At 42.2% G+C, this 11372-nt stretch overlaps 1 protein-coding gene across 1 annotated transcript; it reads left to right on the top strand.

Moving 5' to 3' along the window:
* The first annotated feature begins 256 nt into the window (after positions 1 to 256).
* ATOH1 (atonal bHLH transcription factor 1) lies at positions 257 to 7060 on the top strand. The gene has a single exon (XM_073237294.1). The coding sequence runs from the start codon at positions 5001 to 5003 to the stop codon at positions 6063 to 6065; it is 1065 nt and encodes a 354-aa protein (XP_073093395.1). The 5' UTR covers positions 257 to 5000; the 3' UTR covers positions 6066 to 7060.
* Positions 7061 to 11372: the final 4312 nt, after the last annotated feature.

The raw sequence follows: 11372 nt of genomic DNA, 5'->3' as shown, positions 1-11372 counted from the left end.
TGGGACATGCCTATGAATCCCTTAGCCTACCTATTTAAAATACAAGTCCTGGGCCCCATCTACAAAGCTGATTTGGTAGGTTTAGTAGGAGCCCAGGAATCTACTTACCAAGTGATTCCCATGCAGGTAGTTGATCCCTGGAATATAATTTGTATAAAGAACAATGAAGTCTTGGTCTCAAAACGTAGGTTAGGCCCAGATAATAGGGATACAAATGCTGAACTAAGCTGTGTGGTTGATATGTGATAAACAATGAAAAGCCATTGGATTTTTAACGGTTTTTATTGTGAAAATTTCCACGTGCAAATAGAGCTAACAGCCTAATGAATCTTACCAGCTATATCCAGCAATTATCAAGATTTTTCTACATTTGCTTCATTATTCCTTTTTCATATTACTGGTATTGTTAATATTTTAAAGCCAATCACATACCTCATGTGATTTCACACCTATATGCATCCATATGCGTCTCTAAAGATATGGATAGCTTCTTAGATAGCCACATTACCTTTATCATACCTAGAAAAAAATAGTAACTCATTCATATCACATGACTCTGAGTTCATATTCACAATTCATGAACTGTCTTTAAAAGAAAAAAAGGTCATCTTACTGGTGAATTCAAATCCAAACAAGTTTACACATTGCTTTCGGTGATGTATCTTAAGACTATCTTAATCAAGAACAACCCTTCCTCACCCTCCTCCTTCTTTCTTCATGTCACATTCATTAAAACTGAACATTTGTTCTACAGAATGTTACATGTGAGTTTGTCTTTTTGTGTACTTTTGTGGTGTCATAAAACTTAATGTAGTAGTCCCCATATTCCTGTAAACAGGTTATCTCAAAAGCTGATTTAAATTCAGATTCATTTTTCATTTTTTATAAGAATACTTCATAGGCATCTGTGTGCTTCATACCAGGAAGCACATAATACCAGCATCTTCTACTCTAAATGAATGATGATCTAAATAAAAAATTTCTTTAGGGCTGCCAAATGTTGATTTTTCTAAATCTTCTATTCTCTCTACCTTTATTAGATGGAATTATTCTGAAAAGAAATTTTCCTGACAAACTAAGGTAAGACTATTTGATTACTTTGAATGATAAAGGAATGATACAATAAAATGCTTATTTTCCATAATTGCCAATTGTTAAGGTAAGATTACAACCAGTGGTGAAAACAATACTATTTAGGTTTTGTTTGATTGATTGATTCACTTATTTTTTTTAATGTTTGTAACCTTATCAGAACACTACTTAGGAGAATTCATCAGGACTTGGAAATTTTTATTTTAAGTAACCTGTAGGAGAATGCATTTCAAGTTATTCATTTTTTGGCACCTCTTGAGAAATATTCTCTGAGTTCTTGTGAATGCAATAGTCATTAAAACCTGAGAATTTATAAACCCTCTGGATATATACTATACTGTGGCTAGGCAGAGCAAAACTTACAGTTTCAGTGATAACTAAAGGACTCTCTGAGTTAATTTGATATTTTCTCTTTATTGGATTCAGGATATGCATCTTTAGCAGGAATATCACAGAAGTGATTCTATGCTTTCTGAACCCTAACGAACGGCACATAAATTTGATTTGTCCCATTGCTGGTGATGTTAACTTTGATCAGTTAAGCTGGTGTCTGTCATACTTCTCCACAGTAGTAGAGTCAATCTTCCTTCATTTGCAATAATGAACATATATTTTGTAAATGAGTATTTATCAAAACTTCTATGCATTCATTTATGGTCTTACATTAGTAAAGATTCATAGACTCCTTTATTTCAAAATAGTAAGTAGTCAGTTGCTATCATTACATATTTTGAAACTCAAATTGTGCTATTTTATTTAGTCAGTGGAAGCCACTTCAAGCAGGTTTCTGTGGCCTTTAGACATGTCCCCATCATTCTTTGAGCACCTCCTTGTTTCTGACACAACAGATGTTTTATGTTCATCTTGTATTTTTTTCTGACCCATCCCTGGAATCAGCACCTTTTTCCAAGAATCCTGGTCTTTTTTAGCGGACAATTTTATTTAGAAACTAATATCTGGGAGCTAGATACATTCACTGCTGATTCCAGGCCCAGAGAATGAAAAGAGCTAGGGAATACATGTAGGTATACACACAAACACCCCACATTTATACAGCTGTTTAATTCTGTATCATCCATTTATACATATTGAAGACCATAAATTCGTGTCAAAAATCCAATTCAAATCCAACAGGAGAGCTTTCTCCATTTCTGTTTTTGTAGCTTCCTTCACTGACAATGAGAAACCTCACTCCAACTGCCCTCAAATAGTTGCTTTTCTTCTAGTCCCTCTGTATGTAATGTAACTAACTCAGCTGTCCATGCACACAAAAACCCCCACCCCCTGCTTAAACTGTCAAACCCTAAACTCTGGCTGCAGCTGCAACCTTCCAGCCCCTGCAGACACAAGTTAGTTACTTCATGATTGACATCCCAGGCCACAAACCCTCTGCAGGGGCACCCTGCTCACACTGCTCAGGCTCCAACCCAGGCACAGGGCCCTACGAGAGATGGAAAGGAAAGGAGGGCAGAGAAAAAGAGCTTCTTGTTTATCCTAAGGGCAAAAGAAATGTATTCCACCACAAACTACAAAAAAAATCTTAATCTCCCTCACATTACTGAAGACTCTAATTTACTCAACTAAAAACTAAGACTTTTTTCAAAAAATAGTAGTAACACTAATGATGTTCTATAAAGCTTGAAATTAGGATCAATATTCCATATTCAGCAAGCATTTGGCTAGAGCCCATAAAACTGTTTATACTCAGAGGAAAATGAATATTTGGCAGTTATGCAGTCAAAGTTAAAGAACAGAGAAAAAGTTTGGATGATTCAAGCCCAAGGAAAATTTGGGCATTCTACTTAATTGGTAATGACATTATATGGAAGAATTCCAGGAGTAACTTTCAGATGATACAGTTGCGAGAAGTCAATATATGAAAAACAAAAACAGAACTGATATTTCCAGGCTCTAGCTTACTCTACCAAACATACATAGAGACAGTTAACCATTTTTCTGAAAAGTGCATTTTGGCATCCACAACTATTGGCAATTACTTTTTGAAGCTGCTTATATAGGTGCACTATTTATAGAAAAAGCATCACTAGTGCATTCAGTACAATCACCAAAAAACTGGATGATTGTCTACCCCAAAAGAGATACTAGATGACTTTTCCTTTATTCTCTTCAGTGGTTTTCAGATTAGGTTTGGGTTTTCTGTTTTTGCTTTTGTTTCTGCCTGTGTTATTTAACGTATTTATTTCAACAGAACCTAAACATTCACAAAAGAATTCGGCTTTGACCTTTCATGCTCTTAAGGTCAGACGGCTCAGTACTATCCCTACACAGTACCAAACAGACAAGGCTGAAGGAAAAACAGGTGAAGAATGATGTACTAAGTATCATTTCAGCAGTTTTCTACCCTTCCATGTCTTTAAGATGATTGATAGATAAATAGATAGATAATCTCCATGCAAGTATAGAACAGTACAATATAGTATACCGTATGGAAATATATAGGTAGAATATAGTATAGAATATACATATATAACTAATCCAGTCCAGTCCCAGAGATTCTTCTTCCAAGTAGTTCTACGTGGCAGCCTAGATCAAGTCGCTACGAATACCCGTGACAACTTTCAGTCGATTCTGGGAACTGCAAAACAGGTTCTAGGGAGCTCTCTGCTGGCTTTTCTCCCCAACTTTTCCAGAGGACACTTCTTCCGGAACAGCCACCTCTGAAGCCGAAGGCAGTGCCCGCGCCGGGCGGCTGGGTCCCACTTCCACTCCCGCGCCGTAGAGGCGGGGCCGGGGCGCTCCTGATTGGCTCCTGACCCGCCGGTAGGGGTGCTCCCTGGGAGGTCCGGCCTAGCAGCGCCAGGACCTCCCGGGCTTGGGCGGGCCGGCGGGCGGCCGTGGGGTGTGCCGAGGGAGCACACCCTGACTCAGCCAAGCACGGCCTGGGGTGGCCGAGGCTGCGGCTTCTGCGTGTTTGCCGGAGCAGCCGCGCGCACTTCTATACCTGGAAAAGTATTGCAGGGGACGCAAACGCCTCTCTTTTTTTGGCCACGCTCCCCTGGCTCCACGCTGAACAAGGGTGACTACTGTGGGTGGTGGAACTCAATCAGCCTGTCCTAAAACGACTCAGCAGAGAGAATTCTGATTTACGATCCTAGTTGGCCACGGGGTGAAGGGAAAAGCGAGTGGAGAGGACTGAGGAATCTGGAATTTGGTACATTCTAAAACTGTACAACAGCTATACTTTCCATTAAAAGATTTGTAGGAGAGACTTAAATGGGCACAAACGTGGGAGCTGCGATCCCAGCTTGGAGACGGCGAAGGGCAGGCGGGGCCCCGCGGTCGGGAGCGCTCTCCCAGCGCTAGGAGCGTCCGGCCTTCCCCTGAGCAGGCGGCGCAGCGCGGCCGCGCGCATTTGACCCGAGTCCCCGAGGACTCCTGCTAGGAGTTCGCTTTGCGACTCCTCCCGCACCCCCGCCTCGGGCGCGGTGACACAGCACCGGAGTCCAATTACAACCCGCAATTAACATATGAATTTGACTAACTTAAAAGAGGGAGAAGAAAAGTAAACCTTAAGCGGACGCGTAAGTCCCCAGTGCGTGCGCAGGAACTTCTCTTCGGGTGTAAAAACTCTTTGATTGGCTGCTCGCACGCGCCTGCCTGCGCCCTCCATTGGCTGAGCAGACACGCGACCGGCGCGAGGAGGGGGCTGGGAGAGGAGCCGGGGGGAGGCACACCGGCGCGTGCCGCTTTTTAAAGGGGCGCAGCGCCTTCAGCAACCGGAGAAGCTTCGTTGCACGCGACCTGGTGTGTGATCTCTGAGTGGGTGGGGGAGGGTCGAGGAGGGAAAAAAAATAAGACATTGCACTAGAGACCCGGGAAGGGTTTTTGTTGTTGTTTAGTTTGCCAGTGCCTCCTCCAACCCTACGCCTCCGAGCCTCTGCAGTGCAATGTCCCGCCTGCTGCATGCAGAAGAGTGGGCTGAAGTGAAGGAGTTGGGGAACCACCATCGCCATCCCCAGCCGCACCACCTGCCGCAGCTGCAGCCGCCACAGCCACCTGCGACCCTGCAGACGAGAGAGCATCCCGTTTACCCGGCCGAGCTGTCCCTCCTGGACAGTACCGACCCACGCGCCTGGCTGGCTCCCACTTTGCAGGGCATCTGCACGGCACGCGCCGCCCAGTACTTGCTGCATTCTCCGGAGCTGGGTGCCTCCGCGGCCGCGGCGCCCCGGGAAGAGGCGGATGGCCGGGCGGACCTGGTGAGGAGGAGCGGCGGTGGAGGCGGCGGCCACAGCGGCAAAAGCCCCGGGCCAGTGAAAGTGCGGGAACAGCTATGTAAGCTGAAAGGCGGGGTGGTAGACGAGCTGGGCTGCGGCCGCCAGCGCGCCCCTTCCAGCAAACAGGTGAATGTAGTGCAGAAGCAAAGGCGGCTGGCGGCCAACGCCAGGGAGCGACGCAGGATGCATGGGCTGAACCACGCCTTCGATCAACTGCGCAACGTTATCCCGTCCTTCAACAACGACAAGAAGCTGTCCAAGTACGAGACCCTGCAGATGGCCCAGATCTACATCAACGCCTTGTCTGAGCTGCTGCAAACGCCTAACGGCGGGGAGCAGCAGCCGCCGCCGCCGCCAGCATCTTGCAAGAGCGACCATCACCACCTTCGCTCCGCTGCCACCTACGAAGGCGGCGCCGGCACTGCGACCGTAGCGGGGGCACAGCCAGCCTCAGGAGGGATCCAGCGTCCGACCCCACCTGGAAGTTGCCGGACTCGCTTTTCGGCCCCGGCCTCCGCAGGATACTCGGTGCAGCTGGACGCTCTGCACTTCTCGACTTTCGAGGACAACGCCCTGACGGCGATGATGGCGCAAAAAAACCTGTCGCCTTCACTGCCCGGTGGCATTCTGCAGCCAGTGCAGGAGGAAAGTAGCAAAACTTCGCCTCGGTCCCACAGAAGCGATGGGGAGTTTTCCCCACATTCCCATTACAGTGACTCTGATGAGGCGAGTTAGGAAAGTGACAGAAACTCTGAAAACAGAGACAGAAACAGAAACAAAATCGCCCCTTCTCAGTGCGCGGGAAGCCCCGCAGTTAAAGTTCTCCGCACCCTTTTAATTTTTGCCTTGTGATGGTCGTTGTTTAGCAACGACTTGGCTCCAGATGGCAGCTACGGTTGATGGTTTGCAAAAAGCCTCCGCTATTCCAAACTTCCTAATGTTTAAAGCTATTTGATGAAAACTTGCTATTAAAGTTGTGTTCTTTGCTCCTTCTGCCCGCCGGCCCCCGTAGTTAAAAAAGGTATGATTTTATGTACCCATTTATGGCATCATTATTCTAGTTACCTGCTGCCAATACGCTGCTAAAACGTCGCATCTTCTCTGTCGCTGGTTTGTATTTAACTTATTTTGTGCCCTGGGCATCCATCCCTGTGTGTTGCGCGCACTCATGTGTGGGAGTTAGTGTTCAGAAGTTATTTCCCAAAATGAATTATGAAACAGAGTTAATGCTTCCAAATTAAAAAACTTTTGACTCGGGAATTGTTTTTAAAAAAAACCACAGGGAACTTTTAGTTTTATATATTGTATAAACATACCCACTGTGTATATCGAATCGCGAAAATGTTGGCGTCTTTTAGGAAACTTGGCGCACGCACTTTACCAGTCGCTACTGCTGCGGCTCTGGGACAAACACTGCCAACTGCTGACCAGTTTTGTGTTTGTTTGTTTGTTGTTGTTCTTTTTTAAACCGGCCACTTATAATCCTTAAACTCTTTGCAAGTGTTTAAAAAATTCAAAAAAAAACACACCCGGTAGTGTCAAAAGCATTGTTTTTCTTGGTTAATGTTAGAAAATTAATTTATTATTGATTGTTTGCTACCATTTCTACTTACCTTGATTCATTTTTTATCTTTTCTACTCGAGATCATTTTATTTTAATTTAGCAAAGCCAACTGCCATTGTTTTATGTATTTCCTTTTGCAAATGATAAAAATAAACGTGAAAATAACTTCTTTCGTCACTTATTCCATTATAAGCATTGCAGAAAGTTTAAGATGACCTTGAAGACTTGAACTAAGTATAAAATGCAAATGTATGCGATCTAAGAATTTTAAAGAAAATTTGTTATAAACCTTTCTACCTTCAAGTAGTACTGGACATCCTACACAGAAAAGCGCTCAAATCCAAATGTGCAACCGTTTTGCCTCCTGGATAGCCAATATCTTTCCAGTCTTCCTCACTCCTGTCTCCAACAATTTCTGCAAGGTGAAGTGCTTGTTTCAGATGTCTTGGGATCTCGCCAGAAATAGTGAACTTTACCAGGGTTACCTGTTCCCACTTCATAAAAACTTTAGCCTAGCGGAAAGCTTTTGCGTAGATCAAATACAAAGCTCTCTTCTCTCATTCTTTCTCTGTTCCTCCCTCCCTCACCTTCTTTTTTCCGGTGGTGCGGCGTGGGGACGAAGTGGGTGGGTAAAGGTGGAGGGATGTTGAAGGGCAGAAGAAAAGGGAACAACGGAAAAAACTTGAGAGGAAAAGGGATCGGGGTGCATTGATTACAAAACCAGATGCAGTTGTCCTCCACTAATTTTTCCTGTCCAAACAATTCTTCTTCTAATAAAGAAAATAATGTTTGCTTTATTTTTGTCCTTCTGAATTAGTTACTATGGAGAAAACATTTTAACTACATTTTTTAGTCAGTTGCAGAAACTAAACTGCTCACTCATCTCAGGCTTACTGAGGAAAAGACAATTCTGGGTCCCAGGCTCGTACCTATTGAAAAAGTCAATATAGTGTGTGTGTGTAGTGTAAAAAGCAGATTTTTAAAAATGTATTTGGCAAACTTAGGAGTAGAACTGTTTATTAAAAACTGAGCAATGTTCCACTGGAAAAACATCGCTGAATTTTGAGAGGTTCATCATAAGCCAAATCTTTTACGTTTTGTGTCTTCATTGGGCTAACAAATAGAACAACCAAGGAAGCCCTCCACCGCCCTCTTCGCCTCCCCAAAGCCAGAGGTTTGTTTAATCACTCCTGTATCCTCCTTTCTCCCAGCACCTTGAAAAAAGAGGAGCTCCACAAACCAAGTTTGCAGAAAAAGCAATGCGGGAGGGAGCCGTAGTTCCGGTCTTGAGAAGTGTGGAACCTGCTTTTAACTGGCCACCTGGGTATCCATGGCTTTCAGCGGAAGCCTATGATGAAGGGCATCCGAGAGCCTCTGCCAGCTCTCTGAGCAGGTGAGCGGTGGCTCGTGACACTTTCCAGGAGCAGAAACAATGCACCTGTCCCTTAGATAACCTTTTGCACCCACTGAGTTTGCCATGCTCACGATAAAAATCAGGAATCTTCAGGCTGCTTGAATAAATCAAACGATTCCTTTTGAGAGCACATTTCCATGTCGCTCTCAATAAGCAGGCTCAACAGAAAAGGACATATAGTAACCTTGCAGGGTTGAGCGCACACCTAGTTTTTACAGTTATTTGTCTTGGTGTGTTTGCCTGAATCCATAGAGGGAGAGAGAGAAGAGGGCCTAGAATTCTTTTACTTGTTATAAATCTGAATAAGGGAAGGTTGGGACTGAGAAATGAAGTGACTTTTTTTTCTTGAAGAAAACGATCTATAGATTTCATTTTCCAAAACCATTTATCTTCATTTTGTGTTAACAAGAGGAAAAAAACTCTTCGAAAGAGAAATAAATTTCCATCTGGCTTCAGCTATGTTATTTGGGGAGGGGGGTTGTTACTTACAGCTAAACCTAATCTAAGCTAATTAGGAAAATTAGGGCAGCAGTTCCCAAAGTATGTAAGTGTGGTCTGCTGACTTCTGATTTTTTTTTCAGTCTGTGAGATCAAAAACATTTTCATAATATACTAAGACTTTATTTACCCTTTTCACTGCTTTGGTTTCCTGAACTTGTTCAAATTTCCCATTCTCCCTTATGAGACTCCAACTACATATTCTTATAAGAATTTTCATTGTGCTCACATACCTCCAAGTTAAACATGATGGTGCAAAAGCAACTATGGGTAAAAGTGCAAACATTTCAGCATGAACAAAAGCACTAGGAGTCACTGTATTTTTCACTGCCATGCACTTGCAGTTGGAAGAAGAAGTTTCACTCAATGTCCTTGATAAAGCAGAGAATTATTTAAATCGTGACTTTTTAATATTCTATATAGAAGTGGGAAGTGTGCACCAAGTACTTCTGGGAATACCAAAATATGATGGTTGTCTTGAAGAAAAGCAACTGTGAGATTGTCCTGAATTGCGAGGTAAATTAGGTTATTCATAGTTGGGTATTTGGCAGCTATTCTTTCAAACAAAAACTGTTATTCTAAGGAGAACTAATGGTATGAATTCTCAATGATAAAATTTAAGCTTTCCAGTGAAAATAAAAATTTTGGAAAATATGGGTCTGCCATATGAACTTCATAGCTTAATACTTAAAGGCTTTTTTTTTTGAGATTGCTGTTCATACTAAACATGATTTTTAATTTTATATGGTGAAACATTAACATTTGGGAGACCTGCATAATTCAGTGAGCCACTAGTTTCCAAATATCAAAAGCATGATGTTATAAAAATCAGGCATGGGAAAAATATTCAGTCAAAATGCAAGGTAGACCAATGGGTTTTAATGTAACTCAGTGCAAAGTTTCATCATATGGTGTTAGAGTCTACACTAAAAAGTTACTGCTTTTCTTTTCATGGGCTTATAGAAATTTCAAAACATAAATGAAGTTAAGGAACATCTTCCTTCCCATCATTTATAAATGAGGAAACAACTGCCCCTGACTTCCCCCAAAATTACGCAGCCAGAAAGTGTCAATGTACAGAGCTGGGTTCTACTCCCATCTTTTAGGTCAATGTGCCCACAAATTTTTGTCTAAGAAATCTTTGGGGGAGCTACAGTTATACAAATGTAAGTTTTTTTTCTTGTACCACAAAAATAGATAATTATACTTTTAAATGTTAATGGTTTTATATGAACTGGAGATGATGCCAACTTCATTTAAGGAAGTCACTTTACATTTTTCCTCAAGAGAATAACAGCCACAACAAAATATCAGATCGGAAATTTTCTATCACACTGAGTGAAAAGGAAGGATGAATTCTTCTAACCCAACAAGACATGCAAGAAAAAAAAAAAAACTAAATCACTTTGTGGTAAATTAAGTGCTCAAAGTTCAAATGAGAACTTTAACCTTTTCTTTCCTTCACTCTATTTCTTTCCTTTTATGCTGACATTTCTTTGAAAGAGATGTACAATCACATTTCCATTTTAAGGGTCTGCTATGGAGTTTGCATAACAAACGTTTGGCAGCTCGCTCTCTTACACTCCATTAACAAGCTGTAACATATAGCTGCAGGTTGCTATAATCTCATTAATATTTTGGAAACTTGAATATTGAGTATTTCTGAGTGTTCATTCCCCATATGCCAGACCACCCCTGCCATGCTGACTGGTTCCTTTCTCTCCATTATTAGCAATTAGCTTCTACCTTCCAAAGTCAGATCCAAGTATCCAAGATACTAGCAAAGGAATCAACTATGTGTGCAAGTTAAGCATGCTTAATATCACCCAAACAAACAAAGAGCCAGCATTTCTTAAAGTAATGAAGATAGATAAATCGGGTTAGTCTTTTGAGACACCACTGGTGCTTTCTAGAGTTTTTATACACTTTAAGCAGCTTGTGTTATATTCTGTCTTTACCTTCTAAACCACCACCACTTTTATGTGTGGAGGGTTTTGCCTCACCGCATTTTGGGGAACTTATTTTAATCTCAAGGAAATCGGAAGGAAAATTATATTTGACTTCTGGCAAGTTTAAACATGCTGTCTATGGGACATTGCTACCTGGGGGTCCAACTTGAACAATAAAGGGGGGAGATTCATGTCCTTGATCTTAACCACTGTAGGATTAATGCTTTCTTTAGGCCTTTCTATTGATTTTAGAGATGTCAACCTGAACCAAGTAAGCGGTCTTATATCAAATGATATGGTAATTAGTTCTCTCCTATGTTCATTCAAAGTTGGAGAAAGAGATGATCAACTTTGTCTTGGCAGTTGCAAACCGCAGTTAGAATTGGAAAACGGAAATGTAGCAGATTCTCTTGTCAATTGCAGCCTAGACTTGTCAATTGCAATCTGGAAAACACAGCAAGTACCACTAAAAATGACCTCTAGTAGTTGAACTACTTGAAGTTGGTTTGATAACGAGTGGGAAATGGTGGGGGAGAGGGCATAATATAATAAAGGTGTAAGTGTCCTTTGCGGTTTTTTACTCTACACTCTACCCTCACCAGCCACCCTCACCCTTA

This window comes from Manis javanica, chromosome 5 (assembly GCF_040802235.1).
Source record: "Manis javanica isolate MJ-LG chromosome 5, MJ_LKY, whole genome shotgun sequence".
Lineage (NCBI taxonomy): Eukaryota > Metazoa > Chordata > Mammalia > Pholidota > Manidae > Manis > Manis javanica.
The sequence above is the reverse complement of the archived record's forward strand: the minus strand, read 5'-3'. Positions and strand labels throughout refer to the sequence as shown.

What these genes read in the sequence shown, in the direction of transcription:
- ATOH1 (XM_073237294.1), top strand. Translation starts at nt 5,001, where the DNA reads ATGTCCCGCCTGCTGCATGCAGAAGAGTGGGCTGAAGTGAAGGAGTTG.